Here is a 22,102-nt window from a genome sequence, read left to right as displayed (position 1 = left end):
TTAGTGTAATGATTGATAAATATAATTTTTTTGTGATATGAGCTAAGATTAATTCATATACATTTGATTACAGTCTGTGATAGCATACTTCAATAAACACCCTGGAAAATCAAGGGAAGAAGCTAAACTGATGTTCCTGAAGATCATCTATAAATGGCCTACCTTTGGCTCCGCCTTCTTTGAAGTTAAGGTAAAAGCCTTTTGCTTTATTTTATTTCTGTGGTTTTGAGACCATAGCTTATTTTTTTCTCGACACTCCACAGACACAGAACAGAAAGTTTTTCCCCTCTTACTTTGTACTCATACTTCTGCTTAAGGCTGATTTATAGTCAGAAACCAGGCCGTCTGCGTTCGCAGTGAACGCAAATGTGTCCCCGCCCCCTCCGCAGACACTGCTGCACCTCTCCAGAATTGTAGGTGACCACAGACAGGCCGCAGAAAGGAGGCCTCTGATTAGTTAAATCTGCATCCGCTCTACACTATGCTTATTTCCCGTTTGGTACCTTACCGGCTTGTTTTGTTTGTATCAACACCATTTTGGAAAACGACTGCTGATGATGGACGAGCTAGAGGCACAAGGTGCACGAGAACGCTGGGACCCTTTATCCACCTGGATCCCCGATTTTTTTCGCCCTCATGTCCCTCTGTTGTCGAACAAACTTGCCCCCACTTCCTCACCGCCTCGGGCATTTCTAGACCCACAACTGGTTCCTGATTGTCCCTCTTGCGTTGTGGCGTGGAATAACATAGCGCAGAACACGGTTGAACATTGGGCATAAATCAAAGATATCTGCGACAAGCTCACTGCGACGCACTGCTGAGGCAGTATAACCAGCCCTTTAATCAGGAACGGGGTCACAGGGGCAACAGTCTCAGCAAAGATGCTTAGACGTCCCTTTCCCCTAAAAACTTCTCCTACTGCTCTGGAGGAGGGAAGAATGAGGCATTCAGGGTAATCGGAGAGATATAGTGCCCAGAAGTGTCTTGGAATGTGCTTGGAAACCTCATAGAGGAGGGGTCCAGCAGGCATCTGAAAAAGATCTTGAAGCTGCCTCAGCTGACTCCTCTTAATGAACCCCTCTCCCGATCTCTAAGGGAGTGCAGCACACCTTAAAGGAATAGTACACCCAAAACATGATTAGCCTTCATTTTCTACTCACCCCCATGCTGAACAACACTCTGGAGTACTTTTTTGATATCTCAAATGCATCTAGAGATCTGGGAGGCTTCTTGCTGTCTGCTGACATTCAAATAATGGAGGTCTATGGCGCCCGAGGCAGAAAGGTCCATAAAAGTCCACAAAAAACGTGTCAATATTCCTCCATACTGCTCGTCCAATGTATTCCAAGTGTCCTGAGTGGGTAGCATCCAGAATTTACTCGAAACAAAGTCATTTAGAATGTTTTTAGAGCATAAACAGTAGTGTATAGGATTTCCTAAAAGCGCGTTCACGACGCTACGGAAACTGCGGCAGACCAACCCAGACGAAAGTGCGCATTCAGCTCAGCAAAGAACTCATGCTCTTCCTCAACACTGAAGTCCTCAGACATTTTTCTTTCGTTGTTTCTTTCTTTGCACAGGTAAACAGCACATTTCTTCTTCTACGCTTGCATTATTGGCAGAGCAGACGCTGAATGTGCACTTTCATCTGGTTTGGTCTGCCGCGGTTTCCGTAGCGTAATGAACGCGCCGGCGCGCGTTTTCAGGAAATCCTATACACTACTGTTTATGCTCTAAAAACATTCTAAATGACTTCGTTTCGAGTAAATTCTGGATGCTACCCACTCAGGACACTTGGAATACATTGGACGAGCAGTATGGAGGAATATTGACACGTTTTTTGTGGACTTTTATGGACCTTTCTGTCTCGGACACCATAGATCTCCATTATTTGAATGTCAGCAGACAGCAAGAAGCCTCCCAGATCTCTAGATGCATTTGAGATATCAAAAAAGTACTCCAGAGTGTTGTTCAGCATGGGGGTGAGTAGAAAATGAAGGCTAATCATGTTTTGGGTGTACTCTTCCTTTAAGAAGGAAGCTGATTTCAGCCACTTATCCAGGATGTCGTTCTTTGGGTCATCACCATAGGTGAGGGTGGAAACGTAGACCGACCAGTAAGTCTAGAACATAAAGTATGAAAGCAGATTAGTGCAGCATCTGTGTTTTAGTGGCAGCCGCACTTATCCTTCTGCCACACCCATCTCCCCTCGCTCACAAACAGGAGGAGAACACGGCTCTAACTAGTACTACTATAAGGTTTTGTTGTCTACAAACATGCTGCTGATTATAACCTTACACGTTGGTATCATCTGTCTAAGAAAATCGCTCTTGTGGTTCTTTAAGACTCTTCTTTCCAACCAAAGTCATGCTATCATGATCTGTTGAGGGAGGAGATGTTTTTTCCTGGAAACCCTTACTGGATGATATTCACATTTTCCTGTCATGAACTTAAAGATTACAAATATTTTTCGAGGCCTGTGGTGTCTCAGATGGAGCGTTTTGTTTTTCTTGCATTTTCTGAATATTAAACCGTCAGACCTTAAGGTCCATCTCTGATACTAGCAGCTGTTTTATATGGTTTCCAGATTAATGCAATTCAAAAGTACTTCATTGATACCAAAGGGAATGAAATGTCACTCACAGGGTTTTTTTTTTATCAAGTGTTTGCATGTTCTAGGTATTGAGGGGATGGATCTGCTGTAGTGTTGGTCTTGCAGCGGATCTGTTTAACAGAAGAGGATGCTCGCTGTCGTCCATAATGTTGTTCTCTCAATGAAGAGTTCTTTGTGAAATCACTTCTAGAGCTTCCAGAGCAGTTCCTAAAACAGGACCGACCTTTATCAGCTTGTTTAGCTTCTTAGAGTCATTTGTTCTGATGCTATGACCCCAGCAGATGGTAAGAGAAGAGATCCCACTCTCTACAACAGACTGATGGAAGAAGTGTAGCATCTTGTTTTAAACACTGAAGGACCTAAGCCTCCTTATCCAGCACAGCCTGCTCTGTGTTTAGAATCTTTCCAGACCAGAAAACTGTCTAAACGCCTGTTTTTAAGAGGTGGTCACATTAATGCCTGATTAGTCATCTGGATGCTACTTTCTGAGCGTGTACTTAGTTTCAGCATGACGTTCTATTGGCTTTTTAACCTTCTATTTGCATTTTGTTGTTTCCTTTTCAGCAAACCACAGACCCAAACTACCCAGAGATTCTTCTGATTGCTGTCAACAAGCATGGAGTCAGTCTGATCGACCCAAAGACCAAGGTTCATCTTGTTGTTGTTTACCGACAGATGAGGAGCTCCTCATCCATTTTATCTGTTATACTTTTTACATTTTATAAGGCGCTGTGTTTCCTCTCTCTGCGTTTCTGCAGGACATCTTGACCACTCATCCTTTCACCAAGATCTCTAACTGGAGCAGTGGAAACACCTACTTCCACATCACCATAGGAAACCTGGTCAGAGGAAGCAAGCTGCTGTGTGAGACTTCACTGGTAGGTGACGTCACACAGACTGCGTCCAAACATTTTCATCAGTCAGCTGAGAGGATTTAGTCGACGTCTACAATGTTAGAGATGATGCTTTAGTTTGTTTAGGTTTGAGCTGCTGGCCCATGTTTCTTCAGAGTTCTTTGATGGTTTCTGTAGTCTTCATTTGAACAAAGAATGAGGGAATTCCAGTACTATCATTATGCTCTCTGCTATTACTGCTTATTTTTTTGTTTTTTCGTCAGGGTTACAAGATGGACGACCTGTTGACCTCCTACATCAGCCAGATGCTCACCAACATGAACAAGCAGCGCTCTCTGCGGGGCAGCAGTAAGTGAACTTCTTATTGGCAGGAGGCTGCTGAGCTCATCCGCCTCCTGCGCCCCATTGGTCAGCACTGCAGCTGGGGGCGGAGCTTCGCCCACCAGCTGTGGTGGATGAGCCGCAGTCCTTCTGCGTATTCGGCGGGATCCAACCTCACCGAGGGGAGTTCGTCCCCCAGCAGCGAGGACCCTGGTGAAGGCCCCAGTAACTGTTGGCCGTACAGCTATGATGATGAAGATGAGCCGTCCAGTGAGGATGACTATCTCTGAGACCTGTCTGTCCACCAGGCTGCTTTTAAAATGAACCCCTGCAACATCAGTGCACTTCATCCGTCCCTCCTCTATATATGTGAGAATCTATTCACCTGTTGTCAACAATCACCTCAAATACAGACCGTATAAAAAAACACTAATCATGCAGGTGGAACCTAACTTCATCTGTCCTGTAAATGATTTTGTTTTGTTTTTTGTTTTAACACTTTAGCCACCAGAGGGCGACATATTGAATCATAATCTTGTTTTTTTTATAACATTTAGAGGCTTGTTTTACAGTTAATTAAAATTAAACATCAAGAATAAAAGAAAGTCGTCATACTTTGTTTTTACGTTAATGACTACAGGTTGTTGTTCAGTAATTGTTATCAATGTTTTGTCAGATCAGATGTCTTAATCACTACAGCAGAAAAAAGAAAGAGGAAGAAAAAGTAGTTTCTCTTTTATTCACTGTTGACAGAGTGGGACCCAGTTATGTTTTTGACCAGAGTTGGATGTTTGCCGCTCTGGTTGTCATGGTGATCTGATGGGATGTTGCTCTTGCATAGTTTTTAGTTTGAAGATTTTGCAACATTTGTAAAGAACAAAAAAGTCCAGTTGTTCTTCAGCTCACCCGTTCATACTTGTATAATGAAAAGAACATGTATTTCATAAAGAATGTCACATAAAGTAACGAGTGAATCTTAAAATGAACTCAGATAATTGTCATTTTTCCTGCTAAACAGCTGCTTTAATGGTCCAATATTTCCTCCATCAATTCTGGTAAAAAGAAGTTTCCTGATGCGTAGCTACAGAAACACCTAAAGCATTAAGATTTTAATATTTTATCTTATTATCTTAGTTTGTTCTTCTAAGACAACTGTCAGTCTTTTCATCGTAGACGCAACTTAAACTGTGGTCATTTTATTAAGTACTGTAAATATCCAACAAGTTAAAATTTTTCCTGTGGCTTATAGATGTACCCTGCTCTTCTTCTGTGGGAGATTGTTTTTGGGTTTTTTTAGATGAAAATAAAAACTGGCTGCATCCAACACCAGGAGTGATGAAACTGACATGCAGCTGAACTTATACAGAGAAGCTGGTAAGGATTTATATTTACAATCATAGTTTAAAAAAAAAAAAAAAAACCTGACATTTTCCAAAAATGTCTCAACCTTCCAGTTTAAAATAGTAGACTTGAAATTGTTTTGTTTTTGGCATTTGGTTTTCTAACCTTTTTGATTTTCAGACACTATGTTTAATTAAACTGTTTTGTGTAAAAAATAAGCATTTTTAGACCCTAAATCAAACTGAACCACTTTTCAACCCCACTTCAATCATTTTAACTGGGTTTTTAATATTTGATGAGAAAAAAACATGAATAATTCAGCTTTGCCGCTTAGTTCCATACAGATATTTGTTCTCTTCTGGCACAGGAAACCATAATATATCTCCATGCTTAATATTCACTCTCATTATTTTTATAGATCATTAAAGATTTCAGATGTGTTGAAGACAGTTTGTTCAAACAGGTTGTTTATTAATTTATTTGTTTTTTAATGTATTCAAAGTGAAAAGTAAAGCAGGTTTATAATGACAGGTACAGGTTGAATGACTCCTTTCACCTGTTATTGGTGGAGCTGCTTTCCTGCAGGCTTCTTACTGATAAAAACTCTTCCTCCTTGTTGACGTATATTTTGCTGTTTCTATCATCACGTTTTCCGTTCGAAATTCAGAAAATCAAATCCTGAGTAGTTTTTCAAAAGCAGTTTTCAAATGTTTTCACCCATTCAGGGAAAACGGCTTTTAAAAACATGTTGGCTAAATGTGATAAAATAAGTACCTCCTAAACATAATGGCTGTTTGTTTTCCTATACATGGTACATGGAGTGTTTGAGATAACTGCCAATGAGCCTTTAAAATCCCACTCAGTCGTTTTATTTCAGCCGCATCAAGTGATCTATCAGCGTGAATGGCGTATTTAAAGTCAAACCTCTGAATCTTCTGATTTAGTGTTTGGACTTTGACTAGGCCACTCCTAAACCTATAATAATTGGACTTCCTGCTGTGTTTTTGATGTCCCTGTAAATCACCAGATTGATCTTTACCTTAAGGCCACAAAGTAATGGTCAGATATCGTCATTTAGGATATTTTTCCCCAGTCTATTTTGTTTTAATTTATTGTTGAATCATCTGTGACCTTTTGCATGAGTTGTTCATCAGCTCTTGGAGTGATTTTGGTCTGCCAGTCACTTCTGTGAAGCTTCTCCACTGTCTAAATGTTCATTGGTGTATATTGGCTCTGGTTTGCTGGAGTCCAAACATATAGAACAGACTTTATAAGCATTTTAAGGGCTGATAGATTTCACTGACTGTTCCTCATCTGTTCTGGAATTTCTTTTATCCAATTTAATGTTGTGTGACTGGTTTAGTTAAAGGAATATCCCGATTAAACAGCTCAGGCTGTGACATGGTTCAATGGTACATTGCTCAGTAAATTTAATGAAACCCTAAAGTGTGCAGACTAGGCACTATGTTCTAAACTCTAAGCATGTGCACAGACCCAAATGTTAATAGAGCAGAAATTCTCTCTTCATGAAAATTTAAACTTCATATTCATGAACAGAATAACAATGTTTCTTGGATCATAACATTTTTTTCTCACTTTTATCATTAAAACAGTTTTTCTCTACTTATTTATTACAGTTGGCAGCATTTTTCTTTTTTTTAATAATCAGACAGTTTACAGAAAAGAAGAATCCTTCTGTAAAATAAAAGGCAGTTTGTTACACCACAGCATGTATAACAATACATGAATGATCCACATGTTTATTTCATTACATAATAATTCACCAATATGTTCAATAAGCTCATTAATCAAGGCGAAATGTTTCAGATCAGTTACTCACAAATGAATAACTTCTTCTGTAAGAGGAACATTAAAGAGGCAGCAATGTCAACAAAAACAGGCCACTGCTGCAGGCATTCAAATAGTGAAGCAGGCGTTTTATACAGTCAACATCTGGCTCAGAAAAAGTCTTTAACCCAAAATATAAAAATGTTTACCAGCTAAAAAATATTCATTTTAGGAATAATAGACATTTTTATGCTGCTGAGTGCAGCTGTTTAAAAATGAAAGTTTCTGTAATCAAAGCAGCATGTTTGGTCTATGATTTCTGAACTACAAAAAAATCAGGACTGATTTTAATACAGTTTAGTTATTCATCCAGACATATTACCTTAAAAAAATACTATTTTTTTCCACTATTTTTATTCAACTTGGGACGAATGGAGGTGATCAGGACCAAAAGTGTTTGTTTCTTCCTCCAGAGGCTTTTTAGTTTAAACTAACCATTTTTAAACCAAACTGTTATCCATTTTTAAACATTCTAATTTCTCTGCTTTAGTAATTAAACATGCAGATCCACATGCAAAGCTCCTTTCATTATAAAAGCGAGATCAGAACTAAATACATTATTGTAGCATTAGCCTAAAGCTAAAATCATGCCAAGCTGCAAAAGCAGGTTTAATGTTGTTTGATTAAATACTGAACCAAATGTTTTTGTTTGAATATCACCAAAATATTCATTTCTTTTTTATTATAAGGATTAAATTTGTATTTATTGACAAAAACGGAAATTAAAGTGAAAACTGATTTGCAATATTTCTTTGATTTTAGGCAAGTTAATAACCAGAAAGGGTGGGTTTAAAAGTTTGACTCAAGAAAAGCTTCATCTTTGTTTCTCAAAATTCAAGTTATGAAAACTCGTCTTTAAGTTGATAAATTTGGTGACATTTTCATCAAATAAAGGTCAAATCCAACCTCTATTAAAAACATTTAAACTTCTGGGTTTACCCAAAACACAACAGACAGCTTTAAAATAATCTACATGAGCTCCAACTGATATAAAAAAAAGTATTATTGGCTTTAGGAGCACTTCAAGAAAACAGCTAGAAAACAGGAGTTGGATAAGTCCAACACAGGCAAGGCTTAAAATGCAAAGCACCTCCAGAGGAGAAGCACGCAGGGCTGCATGTCACCAGACTCGCTCGCTAAAAATGAACGGTCTTACGGTGGAAAACATCATATTCAATAGAATAAATAGCTGTGCAGTTAAAACTGTAGCTTAAATGCTTAACCTATAGACCAGCTACAATATTTAACACAAATATACTAACAGGCCTACGAGCTAAACACATTAAATAATGTTACGGTAGCAAAGATGAACTTCTCACTCAGAAATCCTGAGTTGCCTTCAGAGTTAAAAACAAAACCAATAACGTCTAATTTCAGCCAAATGTTCAAATTTGTTTTCTCAACTAAAATCCAGATGTTAGGAGGAATGGCTCCTTTAAATATTTCATCTTTCATGTTCTCCAACAGTGGAGAATAAGAATCTGGATGATATTAAAAATGGATCTCAGATCTTAAATCATTTAGACCAAAAATAAAAATCAATAAAAAAGAAATTCTATGTTAGGTACTTAGTATTTTTTTCTAGGCAGCACTTAGTGCCTTGTTTAGAGGATCATATCGGTGTCCTGTGGGGAAAAAAAAAAAAGTTTGTAAAGTCTGTAGAGAAAGGAGGCCTCTCTCAATCATACATTCACCTCAGACCTGTCATTCTGACGCCGTGCATCTTGTGCAGATGCACCAAAAGGAAAGCTGTCAACACTGCTTTACGGCAGCATTCAGGTTATTCGCCTTTCCACCATCAGCCAGATGTTTTAGTAGATGGTGAGTTTTAAATCAAACTGGATTGTGGGTCGTATCTGCATCAATATGAGGAGCCATCCTGTTGACAGCTGCTGTTTATACGCAACATGTCAGTTACAAAGCAAAGACAGTAACAGATTTCATTTTTAAACTCCTTACTGATAACAGGATGATGTGGCAGAACGCGGATATGATTTAGCAAATCATAAAAAGATCAGATTTCTGACTTTAATCAGCTGAGCATCGGCTGATTCTATTCACCAGCGTCTCCACTCTAAAACGGATAAAAATGTGTGAAAGACCAGCTAGCCTCACTTTATGTGTTAATTAAAAATATTCCTGTAGTCGGTGCAGGTTTTTTTATATTGTTATAATTAATGAGAAGAACATTACTTTTAAATTAAAACTGAAATTGTTCAGCCTGACGGATACATTCATTTTAATCGTTTAGTTTTCTAAGTAATTATTATAAATATCTTAGTTAAGCAGGCCACAAGATGAGCAATCATGTTTCCACATTATATAAATAAAAAGGAATGTATAGAAGATTAAATCTATGTCGACCAGGAAACAGACATTTTGTTTAAAATGCTTAAATTCTTCAAAACCGTCAAGCTGCAGTTAAATTGGGAAATTCACAATGTTTTCTACTTTTACTTCATTAAATGGAACATAATTAAAACCTAAAAGGTTTCCTTTAAGACACGGTTTAAGCATTGATCTACTGCATTCATACAGCTGACAGTAAGAGACAAAGCTTGTGCATAATAATATATTAAATTAGAAATCGCTGCTGCTCTCTATTTACAGGCGTCACCAAAGCTGAGATTATCTTATTTTCCCGAGCAGAAACGATGGTGTTCCTGCTCCTGTCGGTCTCTCTCCTTCACAGGAACCTCACGGCGCCGTGTTCGATGTTCTGTGGAAGCAGTCAGTCCTCCAGCTCCGGTCCATCTGTTCAGTCATCCAGGCGATAACCAAGAAGTGGGAAGACATTTTCTTTCTTCTGGTCTTTTTTTTTTTACTTCCATATTTTCAGCTTTAGTTCATGATTGGAAAAGAAAAATTTTAAACGCTGTATCAGATGTAATTATTGGCCGTCTGATCCCAAACACACGCGCCTCACTCCTCTGTAATGGTAGGCAGGTGGGGGCTACTGGGAGAACTGGGTGTGCTCCGCAGGTCGGGTCGGACATTCACACTGGATATGGACCAAACGTCACTCAGCTCTGCAAACAGAAGAAATCAGACAGTTTAGGATATTTTAGACACTATAACACAGATAAATCAAGTAAACTTTCTGATTATAAATGTCGTCCTTTAGTAAATTTGAAAATCCAGATTATATATGACAGTTACACATTTATACACAAACAGGAAACACACTGATAGAAGAACAAGGAAACATGGGGTCATACAGTATTCCTGAATGGATTGCATGGCATGCAGGGAGTCATGGGTGGAAGACCAGGGGGAGGGAGATATGAGCTGCAGCGGGGGGGTCAGAGTGTAGAGGGTTCCAGCCAATACAGATGACCTCTGAGGAGTCTGACAGACAACACACAGACGCAGGTCACAAATCATCAGAGTGAAACATTTCTCTGCTGATCGTCACAACAGCCGCTTCCATAAGAGGAGGAAGCCTGACCTTATGTTGCCGTCACTGCTTGACGATTTAGCCAGCGTATCCTGACGCACGAAAAATTAGGCATAAACGCTGGGATATGTTGGATAAGTTATGGGTCAGTTTTATATAAGCAGGCTGAAAACATGCTGTCACACATCAACATATGGCAAGAAATTCAAGAAATTTTCCAACGTATGCCAGAGCATCCTCATACCTGGGCCATAAGTTACAGGTAAGTTATTTGATCGTTGACAAGCGTTAAATGCAAGTTACTCCTAAAGGGCTGGTTATCCTCCCGCAGCAGTGCGTCGCAGTGACCTTCTTGTAGATCATTTTGATTTATGCCCCATATTGAAGCGTGGTCTATTCTATGTTATTCGACACCACAACACAAGAGGGACAATCAGCAACTCGCTTTGGGTCTAGATACGGCCGAGGCGATGAGGAAGTGGGGGCAAGTGGATCCAGGTGGAAAAAGGGTGCCTATCGCGCACCTCGCTCATACAAATCAGTTTTTTGCCGGGCGGTAAACAGTAGCTAGTTTAACACCGCGGCTGTGAATCTTTTTCCTGCCCCCCTCAGGACACTGGCTTGTGACATTTCATGAGCATTACCCTGCTGTGGGTTATGCATAAGTTAGGCTGTAGTTGGACATGTGTTCAGGACTCATTATGAATACTGTATGTATACACCCAAAATATATAAAAAATAGACTGTTCAGCATCTGCCAGCGTTTTAGAAGATTCTAGGACATCAGGCATACGCTGGCTAAATCGTCAAGGTGGGACGGCTACATGAAAGGAGTAATCATCGGGAATATCAGATTTTTCCCTGTTAAAATTTTTTTTTTTACATTTTAAATTGTTTTAACAGGGAAATGGTTTATGACTCCTTTAGCTGAGCTGCTGGAGATGTGGGGCTGGTATGAAACTATATTTACACACAAAAAAACATTAAAACACCTGGTATTTCTACTACAGCTGGTAAACATTTAACACTGATAACTATAATTCCTCTAATCACTTTGTGCCATTCCTAAATGAAACATGTCAACAACTGTTATTTCAATGCAAAAAGAAAATGAAATTCAATATGCTTTATTAATCCCAAAGGCAAGTTAAATTTCCCTTTTACATACAGACAGCATGTAAATCACACCACATCCATGGTCAGTGTGAACGCACCTTTATTCTGGATGTGAAACAGCTGTGGCTGTTTTAGCAATAAGGTGCAAAATGTTTCTTCAATTTACACTTAGAAGCAGCATTTGGAGGGATTTTTTTTATCATGGCAGTTTTACAGAGTCTCTGAAGACCTTCTTTGCTATATTGACAAACATTTTTAGATATGTCTGTCCTTTTTTTTTTTTTTACACTTTACAAAAAGGTGAGTTTTACTGACATTTTGCACAATGTTGAATTTGCAGTCAACAGATCAGCTGATAAAAGGTTAACTCTATAAATAAACCACTTTAGTTTGGCTGTGGACCTAATCTAAATGGTTTTATTTGTTTATTTTAATGATGCCTTTAGGCGATCGTTTTGTTTACCTCACAATGAAAAACACGGAGCAGCTAAATCAGAGGAAAATAGAAACAGTTTCTCCTACCGGTCCTGAATTTGCTGTAAGGCCCGTTCTCATGAGTCTGACGGCTGCCGGACACGAAGGGCAGGCCTCTCTCTCTCCACCTGCGACACAAACATGAAGCAGAGAACCAGATCAGAGGCGCAGAGCGCCGCCAGGTGTGTTCCTGCCTTTTTCAAAGAGCTTTGAGGCTGCCAGGAGCGGCCCTGGGTCTGCTTTGATGCAGACACACGTCTGCCTGCATCTTCACATCTTCATTAGACAAACAGCAACTAAAAGTAAAAGCTAAAGATGATGAGGAAACATTTTTTTCATTTAAAATTTCCACACTACACAGTCCTTAACATTTATTTTAAATAAAATTCTTTACGAGTTTATGACAAACACAGCAGATGGACTTTATATTAAAGGAGTGAAGGACACCAAGGGGAGTGTGTGTTGGAGAGATGCTGAGTGTGCAGCTTCACAGCCCATTAATTATTTTAGTGTTGAAGTGGAGCTATGAAGGAAAGACACCGGGACAACTAGGACATTTGGACAAAGCTGGACGGATCAAAGTCTGGAAACAAAGATTTCTCCCCACATATTAATCCAGAGCTGAAAACTACTAAAATCATATCTGGTACTTTTTCAGACTGTGAAGGAATCCTGAGAATTAATCTGACTTTATCTGGACTTTGGTAAAGAGACAAAACTATCCTTCTCCTGACTCTACTGTTAACAATCTACAACATCAAATTTCTGAAAACTGAAAAGCGAGCGGTGCATTGAGCAGCTGAAAAACAACACCGATAATGATGATGATTAAAGTAAACTAATTCCCTGTCTTCCGGATGCTGTTCTGTTATCATTATCACACCAACAATAAAGCCTAATGAGCAAACAGGATGAGCGTTCAGCGCAGAGCTCCGTTCCACCGCACAGACAATTCATTAATGATGAGCTTTTGTCTTACCAGTGGAATGTAAAAACTGCAAAGATGAGGAAGGCAGACACAAAATCAGTAAGAATCCACATCAGAGTGTATTCCTCTGGAGTCTGGAGGGAGAGAGAAAGGACCAGCTTTTACCTGATGGACAGGGATAGACAGGAGCTAAACTCATCAGAACGGCACTCAGGCTCCCTGTGTAGGTGGCGACAGACAGAGGTTTGTCGTTTAGAGACAGGATTCTGTAACACCCACACTTGTTGAAGTGATCATTACTCCAGATACAGAGCGTTCTAGCCTCCCACTGGGAGTCTAGATGTTGAAAATGTAATTAAAACCAGAGGTGTTCTGAGTGGAACATTCAGAGCGCCGCATGATAAACGCAAAGAGACGTTCCTCTAAATGGGAAATATCACCGCAGGAGAATAATATCACCTAAAGCAGCACCTTTAATGTTATGCCTGCAAATATTACATAACCTTGTAATAAAACACTATTTATTTTTTGTTAAATATCTGCTATATTTCTAGCTTTAAAAACAAAATAAAACATGTCATAAAGGTGAAGAATGGATTTTCTTCTATATATTTGATGTTAAAAGTTAGTGAGAAGGAAAATCAATCTAAAAACATGTCTGATTCAAAAAGTATTTTTGTTGATAAAATTCAATCAAATATTTAAAAAAAACACTAAAGCTTCTAAGACTGGTATTTGTTGTTAGACTACATTAGTTTGTTCTTTATATAATTCTAATCCCTATTAGGAGCCATTTTAGATGTTTCAAGGAGCAACAGGGAGGGCGATCTGAAGCGGGCACATGGTATGGCGGGTAGCGAGGCATCTATTTTGGCCCCTCAGAATAAACAAACTACTCTACTACTCAGAGTAAACTAACTTCTATTTTATTTAGACTTTTTTGTACTTTAAAGCAAGTTGAAAAGTGAAGCGCTGCAAAACATGCCTATCCCTTTAATAATTCTACCTGAACGCAGATTATAAGACGTGATTCTGCTCACCATGAGGAAGAGGGGCTTGTTGATGCTGGACAGGATGTGGACGGAGTTTGTGGTCACGGACTGAGCTCCAGCACACCAGGCCAGAGTGTAGAGCCACGGCTGGCTGATCACATACAGGTTGGTGCTGATGTTCACAGACTGGTATTTACTGCAGAGAGATAGGGGGAGGGGTTTGGATGACAGCGGGGTGATGCTTCAGAACCAAGCTGGATGAAAGCAACGAGTCGCCTTTGTTACATGATGCTGGTCTTATTTAAAACAAGGATCAGAGACAAACACAGCTACAATCTACAACAGAGCCTCATCTCCTAAAGAACTTAATGAGCCAAGGTCCTCAGTCTGATTAAATCAGATGCCTAATTATCTTTATTATAGGCTCTCCTATAAAATGGGAAAAACAAGTAAAGATGATTTTAAAAGGAGGAGGATTTCAGCTGCTCATTAAAAGTCAAATTAAGTGGAGGTTGATCAAGACCCAACTTCATCTGGCCACTCTGCACTGTATAAAAGCTCTATTTATTTATTTATTTTTATTTTTTGCAGCACTAGTGGCTCATTATTGATAGGTAGGCTGACAGGACAGGGGTTAAGTGAGAGGGGGAGAGTCATGCAGCAAAGGACCAGATTCAAGGACTAAGTCCTCTGTTCCTGGGTCGTGCACGCTAAACACTGCGCCATGGAAACAGGCCCCCCTATAAAACCTTTTAAATGATTGTACTGAAAATACATACCTGGACGGTTAAAAAAAAACACCTTAGAGCCCATAGTAGAGCACGGTGGAGGAACTGTTTATTTTTTTCTGACAAAGTAGCCCAAGTACATCAGTGTTATTTATGTTAACATGTAATAAAAGCTGGATTTAGGAATAACATAACCTTTTTTTTTTTTTTTTTTTTTTTTTTTTAAAGAATCATTACCTTTTATCCAGCAATGTGTTTTTGCTTTGTGACATCATAGCTGAGAGGTTCAGCTGAAACATTTGTGTGAAAATGACTCAGGCCTAACTAAAGATTAAATCGTGTTTAAAGTTCTCACTTCAAATGAGTCACTCACACTTTTTATTTCCCTCCTTTCCAGATTGTTCCTCTCATATTGCTGCTAATGTAGGAGCCCTTCCTACTTGTTTCCTAGTTCCAGAACCATCTTGTCCTCTTCTCACTCAGGCTCAGATCTACCGCCTCCACAGTTTTCCCTCTTTGGACAAATCTGGAGTGCCTCTTGAACCTTTAACCTCCTCTCTTATTCTCCTCTTTCCCTCAGAGAACGGTATGGATTCACCATGGACACCTCTATCATCAGTTATATAACCAGCATTGGAGCCAGACAGGAACATTTAAAGATGTCTGAATTAAATGTCAGCTTTCTACCTGAACCTATAAATAGGGCCTTTTTGTTTTGTAAGGTAAATTGATGTGGAAGCTGCAGCTGTGTTACCATAATATAGCTGCATATGTATTTGGGATATTTTAGTGCGAGATGCCAACAAGTTTAAACTATTTTGCAAAGATAAATTAGTGTCTGAAGGCCTGTTGTTGCACTGGATTTTATTTAGCTGTTTCAGAGTAAACTTAAAACTTGTTTAAGGTTTAGTTCTACTTCCTTAAGTACTGCTATTCCATGACGCTCCTGGTTTCCACAGACTATAAATCAAATGAGTCCCTCTGAAGGATGAGTGAGGTTGGTACCAGATCTGCTGCTGTGACATGGTGCTGTAGTGCAGGTTCAGCCTCCTGATGTGATCGTCTGCTAGTTCCTGAATGGAGGCTTTTTCTCCAGAGGTCTGCTGCAGCTCTGGGTCCAGACCATAAACCAGCTCCCTGTCTTCTGAAGGCAGCCACAGCACCTACGTAACCACAAACAGACAAACTAACTCAATTCTTCATGCAAAGAGAAGGAATGGAACCCATCACTTGTCTTCGTCCTGTGAAGCGGCCGACCTGTGAGGAGTTGATGTGGGATTGGATGACCTGTAGAGTTGTGTTGATGTAGGACGTCCTATAAGGATGTCCATACGGTGGCCTGCGCAGGTCAAACAGAACCAGTTTCCCGCTTGCAGCAGCTACCTCCAGGAACTGGGCCAAGGAGGGAACAGACTGGTTTTGGGCCTGAGAGCGATCCGACTCCGACAGGAGCGATGCAGTACCAAATGGATCCCTCTATAAGAGAAGAACACGGTGAAACAAAAGCTGTGGTTTGTTCTGCTGCTCAGTATACATTTTTACAGGCATATTAAAGGTTGATTTTCTGTAACATCTGACCAGATTATTTCTACTCTGACAAAGATTCTAATGCAGAAAGAAAGAAGTGTGCTGCAGGCTGGTTGATGAGAAAGATGATTTAAATCCAGCAGAAAATAAAGGAAATTAAAGATAAACCTGATTTATGCTTCAAAAAATCTATTCATTATCTTTGTTTCATAAAAAAGAAAAACAAAGGGCATCTTGTTCTTTTTATTGCACTGAAATAGAGAGACTTCTTAGATTTGATGCATTTGATTATTAGGAAGTAAAAAAAATTTAATTTTCCTATATTTCAGCAGCTGAGAATCTATGGTGTTGGACACAGTTCATATTTGATAAATGTAATAAAATTAAATTACTGATTTAACTTTATTTAACAATAGAAAAGTTATGAGGAAGCAGAAGCTCACCAGCACGTATTTTTATCACTTGGGAAGAGAAGCAAGAAATACAACTGATTTTATTTAAATAATTTTCTGCTAATCCTTGACCTTTTCTTTTTTTTAAGTGTGGTATTCTAAATGTAACCTACATCAGAACCATTGGGCTCATCTTAATTTCTGATAAAATTTCACACAATTGGGAGCGGTATCTACAGTGAGGAAAATAGAAATCATGGAAGGGTCTGAAATTGTCATTGTAGGTGCGTTTCCACTGTGAGAGACATTATCTAAAAAAAAAAATTTAAAAAAATCCCAATGTAGGATTTTTTAAACTATTTGTATGATACAGCTGCAAATAAGTATTTGAACCTGAGAAAATCAATTTTAATATTTGGTACAGTAGCCTTTGTTTGCAATTCCAGAGGTCAAATGTTTCCTGTAGTTTTTCACCAGGTTTGCACACACTGCAGGAGGGATTTTGGCCCCCTTCTCCACACAGATCTTCTCTAGATCAGTCAGGTTTCTGGGCTGTCCCTAAGAAACATGGAGGTTGAACTCCCTCCAAAGATTCTCTATTGGGTTTAGGTCTGGAGACTGACTAGGCCACGCCAGAACCCAGATATGCTTTTTCCAGAGCCACTCCTTGGTTATCCTGGCTGTGTGCTTCGGATCACTGTCATGTTGGAAGACCCAGCATTGACCCATCTTCAATGCTCTAACTGAGGGGAGGAGGTTGTTCGCCTAAATCCTGCAATACATGGCCCGGGTCATCCTCTCCTTCATAGCTTCTTCCATTTCTAATGATTGCTCCAACAGTGGACCCTTAGCCCTTTCCAGACTTATGGAGGTGTACAAGTTTGTCTCTAGTGTCTTTAGACAGCTCTTTGGTCTTAGCCATGTTAGCAGTTGGGTTCTTAATGATTGTATGGGGTCGACAGGTGTCTTCATGCAGTTAACGACCTCAAACAGGTGCATCAAAGTTAGGATAATAACTGGAGTGGAGGTGGACATTTTAAAGACAGGCTAAAGGCTGATTTATACTTCGAGACTAGGTCATCTGCATAGGTGTCACGGTGTACACAGAGACGTCCCCGCCCACTACCGCAGACACTCTGCTGCACCTCTCCCAAATTATAGGTAACCGCAGACAGTGCTACAGACTGGAGGCCTCTGATTGGTTAAATCTACATCTGCTCTACACTAGGTGTATTTCCTGTTTGGTGCCTTACTGGCTCGTTTTGTTTGTATGATCGCGATTAAGGGAAAATGACTCGTGAAGTTGGACCAGCTAGAAGAGCGATGTGCGCGAGAATGCTGGGACCCTTTTTCCACCTGGAACCCCGCTCTTTTTCGCCCTCATGTCCCTCCGTTGTCGCACAAACTTGCCCCCATTTCTTTACAACCTCGGCCGTATCTAGACCTGCAGTTAGTTCGTGATTGTCCCTCTTGCGTTGTGGCGTGGAATAACATAGCACAGACTATTGGGTATAAATTGAAAAATGTCTGCATCATACCTGCGACATGCTCACTGCAACACACTGCTGCGGGAGTATAACCAGCCTTTAAAAGGTCTTTGAGGGTCAGAATTCTAGCTGATAGACAGGTGTTCAAATACTTATTAGCAGCTGTATCATACAACTAAATAGTTAAAAAAAAAATCATATATTGTGATTCCTGAATTTGTTTTTTAGATTATCCTTCTCACAGTGGACATCCACCTAAGATGACAATTTCAGACCCCTCCACAATTTCTAAGTGGGAGAACTTGCAAAATAGCAGGGTGTTCAAATACTTATTTTCCTCACTGTATATCTAAAAAACAGAGATTGAACTGATTATTGGACATTTACCGATAAGAACCAGCTGCCAGCGTTCAGCTGCTGCAGCTCGGCCCAGGTGAACATGGAAGCGTCCAGTTGAGTCCGATTGGGGAAAACCTCAGCGACATTAGTGGTCCTCCTCAGGGTGGAATCGTGCATCAGGAAGGGAATGCCGTCATAGCTATAAACAACAGAAATATTTAGTGAGGAAAAAACAAACACGGATGAAAGTCAGAGGAGAACATGGAAAGTCACCATGAAGCCGTTTATGTTGATTAAATCTCAAGCCATTAAATTAAATCTGGCTCTCACCAAGCCATCAATCTATACGAGCCAACATACATGGTGCTTCGAAATTTATCGTGGAAGTTAAAACATTTAGCTGCATGCCCTTCAACACACATCTAATAAGATTGCTCACTGTGAGTTGATCACAATCATTCACAAACACCTCCGTCTCACACCCAGCTCCTTTGTTTATGAGCTTAAACCAACTCGCAGTCACGCCACTCGGCTAATCATGGTGTTTACAGGCTGTGAAAGCAGATCTGAGTGTTAACAGGAAAGCTTTGTGCTAACAGGATAAGCATGGCTGTAATCACCTTGGCACTGATGAGTGTGATCAATGAAAGAGCTGCAGTTCAACAGGGGTTCTGCTTTTGGCATTTAAAGCAATAACTAACAGATCACTCCTGGTTTTAGTAGCAATGTTTATTTTTGTGGTAAATGTAGTAAAAATATCATTGGGTTGCATCTTCCAGCTTCCTCCCACAGGCCACAATCATGACTGTTTGGTTATTTAGTCTGAATTGGTCTTTGGTATAAGTGTGTCTATGTGTTGACATGTGATGAAATAAAATCCAGCAGGCTTATATTGAAAGAAAAGGAAATAATACCTTATTGTGACGTCTGTCTCTAGGCCTTCTCCTCCAGCTTCTACTGCCTTTTCAAAAGACATTAAAGTATTTTCTGGAGCGAGCTTCAAAAACACAAAACAAACACAAAGTCACTAAAATGACCAGACGGAGAGTAGATACATCTGCATCTGTTGGATAATTAGTTACAGAAAATAACTGCACCCTGATACAAATAAAGATTTATACATTGACACTGGTTTGGTGAAGAACAGAGGTGCAGAACCTGCTTTTAAAATTTAACCGGAAGTTTCAGGAGGACATAAAACGAATCTTTCCTAAAAACAAGTTTTGGTTTATTCTCGTTTGATTCCCTCTTTGGATCTTTACAAGAAAGAATAAAATCCACCCATGTTATGTATCCCTTATTGGATCAGAAATAAATTGGGAATTATACTGAAACTCAACACTAAATAGGTTTAGGGAACAGTGTGTAGTGTAAAAAAAAAATTAACTGATTCTTTCGACCATCTTGTCCAAACCTAGCTTCATTCATGTATCTGCAGTGCATTAAATATCGTCAGCAGATAATGGGTTATTTCTCTGAATCACATCTTCCACATCAGACTGTCTGATGATCTTACTCCTCTATCCGCTAGAGACAGTGTTTGTGCTGAAAGCGCCGCCTTACCATTGGAGCTCCTCTGTGACCGATGAGCGTAGGGGCTGGTCCCAGTGTTCCTGCGTCTTTAATGCAGGGCGAGTACATCCCCAGGGGAACCAGGTAGAGAGAGAACAACACGGACAGGTAGAGGGCCAGGACCACAACCTGTCGAACTAAATAACACAACAGAGGAAACTAGTTAAGGCTGAAACAATTGGTCAGGTTGATGGATTATTAAAGTAATCAATTTATTTTACAACTGATTATTGTCAACTATGGAGGATAAAAAGTGCCAAAATTAAATGAATAAATACAGCATTAAATAAATAATTAAATGTTTCAATAATTAATTAAATGTGGAATTAAATAAATAAATGTGTCATTCAGTAATTAAAACCACGTCACTAATATAAAGTGCCACAATTAAATAAATAAATACAGCGATAAACAATTAATTAAATGTGTAATTCATTAAATAAATGAGGAATTAAATATATAAATGTGTCATTAATAAAATACGTCTTCATTTTATTAAAAAAATATATATATATTAATTTCAGTGTGCATTTAATTATTTCATGGTCCTGTGTCGCAGTGCATCAAAACCATTAAAATAATTTGTCAAACTCACCCATCAAAGTTAGGGGGCAGGGTTAACGCGAATCGAGTTGCCACCTACTGTATGAGAGTATGTTCACAACCTGTGGATCACAGTCTCTGTAATTGATTTGCTTCGCCTTAATATGCAGGGTGACCAATCAGGTGTTAGATAACCGCCCCCTAACTTTGATGGGTGAGTTTGACAGATTCTTTTAATGGTTTATTTATTTATTTAATTTTGGCACTTTTTATCCTCCATAGTCAACCAGAGTATAAAGACTGTAAAACATGTCATTAGCTTAAAGAATAAACCACTGAGAGGGGCAATTGCTCTTCTTGATGCTTCATGTTCTCCAACAGAAACTCTTTAAAGACAGCAGATATTAAGCTGAGACTAAAGTACACACAGCTCCGCTCCATTTACCAATTTGTTTCTCATACTTTGCACCATCAGTATTTAGCCCCATAAACAGCTCAGATGTATAACCAATTCATTAGGAAACCAATCAATATGAGCCTCACATCGCCTCCCTGTAATTAAATGGGTTTTACTTCTCCATTGAGTTAACCTGGAGCAAGCTAGAACATTTCCCTCCGGGGCTAATCCTTTGCTGCTTCCTCTCGCAGGAGACCCCTCGTGTGACTCAGCATCCAAGGAGCTGCTGAGTCACCATGGCAACAAGGGACAGTACCCATGGAGACCAGATGAGGAAGGCAGAGACCTGGAGGTCAAAGCCATTCAGAGTCTGACATAATGCAGGACGGAAAGAAACTAAAGCATCTATAAGGTCGGAGCTGAGAGGAGACTGGATCAAAAGATAAACAAATCAAAGGCGATGGGAAGGGAAAGGAAGGGTGAACTCTGGGAGGCAATAGAAAGTGGAGATGCTTTCTGCTCAGAGGAAGTGGACAGACATGAGGAGAGCTTCAGTGGCATGTAGAGACTCTGCCAGACAATTTAATTACATTTTCTAAACAGCTGGTTCTCTACTGAAAAAAGGTACTAAAAAAACCCTCACAGTCCTTCTACTTTCCTAATTTACTAGTTCAATTCACTTCTGTCTGGTTTACTTTCAATTATTCCCAGCTACCGATTATATAATTATTGGAGTCATTTGATAGGTCTACCACTCCTGAGAAGGTTCACCTCTATTCAGTCTGTTCTCTGTTGATAATGCTCACTGTCTTCCAACAGATCCTCAAATCTTAGAAATGACTCTTTGCAGAATGAAGATTAAGTTTTCTTTTTAGGGCTCTACATTTCAAAATTGAAACAACTCCCATCTCAATCGATCTATTTTCTTTAAACCTGAGGAAATAAAAACAGTCGTTTTGTTCACCTCTCTTGCTCATGCGGAAAAAGTGCAAAGCAGTCGGCCAGGAGAGAACCGCCATCAGAGAAACTGCAGCCACATGGAGGAAAGGAGCCGTCACCTGAAAAAATAAACAACCATGAATTGGGCAAATCAACAATATTTAGATATTTTCAATTAAGAATTTTTCATAATTCAGAAATTAAGAAACATTCTACAAAAAAGGGAAGCGAATTAGTAGGAAAGTATATAGACAGCTCCCCCCCCGGATTTTGGCCAAAATTGTATAAATCAT

General features: G+C 39.5%; 2 protein-coding genes across 6 annotated transcripts in view; one reads left to right on the top strand and one right to left on the bottom strand.

Annotated features, from left to right (window-relative positions):
* The window catches only part of myo7aa (myosin VIIAa), a 74,867-nt gene extending 69,658 nt beyond the window's left edge, over positions 1 to 5,209 (top strand). For all 4 annotated transcript variants that reach the window (XM_038288506.1, XM_038288505.1, XM_038288508.1 and 1 more), the window contains 4 exons: positions 74 to 190; positions 3,179 to 3,262; positions 3,373 to 3,492; positions 3,732 to 5,209. In XM_038288506.1, coding sequence (XP_038144434.1) covers positions 74 to 190; positions 3,179 to 3,262; positions 3,373 to 3,492; positions 3,732 to 3,824 — 414 coding nt within the window. In that variant the 3' untranslated portion in view covers positions 3,825 to 5,209. The remainder of the gene's footprint in view (positions 1 to 73; positions 191 to 3,178; positions 3,263 to 3,372; positions 3,493 to 3,731) is intronic.
* Positions 5,210 to 9,790: 4,581 nt separating this feature from the next.
* The window catches only part of gdpd4a (glycerophosphodiester phosphodiesterase domain containing 4a), a 46,018-nt gene continuing 33,706 nt past the window's right edge, over positions 9,791 to 22,102 (bottom strand). The window contains exons 8-18 of one of the 2 annotated variants that reach the window (XM_038288479.1): positions 21,835 to 21,928; positions 19,922 to 20,067; positions 19,273 to 19,355; positions 18,407 to 18,557; positions 15,871 to 16,089; positions 15,619 to 15,776; positions 13,934 to 14,081; positions 12,945 to 13,027; positions 12,014 to 12,093; positions 10,197 to 10,326; positions 9,866 to 10,007 (exon numbers count right to left, since the gene is read on the bottom strand). In XM_038288479.1, coding sequence (XP_038144407.1) covers positions 10,232 to 10,326; positions 12,014 to 12,093; positions 12,945 to 13,027; positions 13,934 to 14,081; positions 15,619 to 15,776; positions 15,871 to 16,089; positions 18,407 to 18,557; positions 19,273 to 19,355; positions 19,922 to 20,067; positions 21,835 to 21,928 — 1,257 coding nt within the window. In that variant the 3' untranslated portion in view covers positions 9,866 to 10,007; positions 10,197 to 10,231. Of the gene's footprint in view, positions 10,008 to 10,196; positions 10,327 to 12,013; positions 12,094 to 12,944; positions 13,028 to 13,933; positions 14,082 to 15,618; positions 15,777 to 15,870; positions 16,090 to 18,406; positions 18,558 to 19,272; positions 19,356 to 19,921; positions 20,068 to 21,834; positions 21,929 to 22,102 lie in introns of both variants that reach the window. The other variant, XM_038288478.1, reaches the window with a different exon arrangement.

The sequence above is a fragment of the Cyprinodon tularosa genome, unplaced genomic scaffold, assembly GCF_016077235.1.
Source record: "Cyprinodon tularosa strain WSP-4 unplaced genomic scaffold, ASM1607723v1 ctg257, whole genome shotgun sequence".
Taxonomy (NCBI): domain Eukaryota; kingdom Metazoa; phylum Chordata; class Actinopteri; order Cyprinodontiformes; family Cyprinodontidae; genus Cyprinodon; species Cyprinodon tularosa.
The sequence above is the reverse complement of the archived record's forward strand: the minus strand, read 5'-3'. Positions and strand labels throughout refer to the sequence as shown.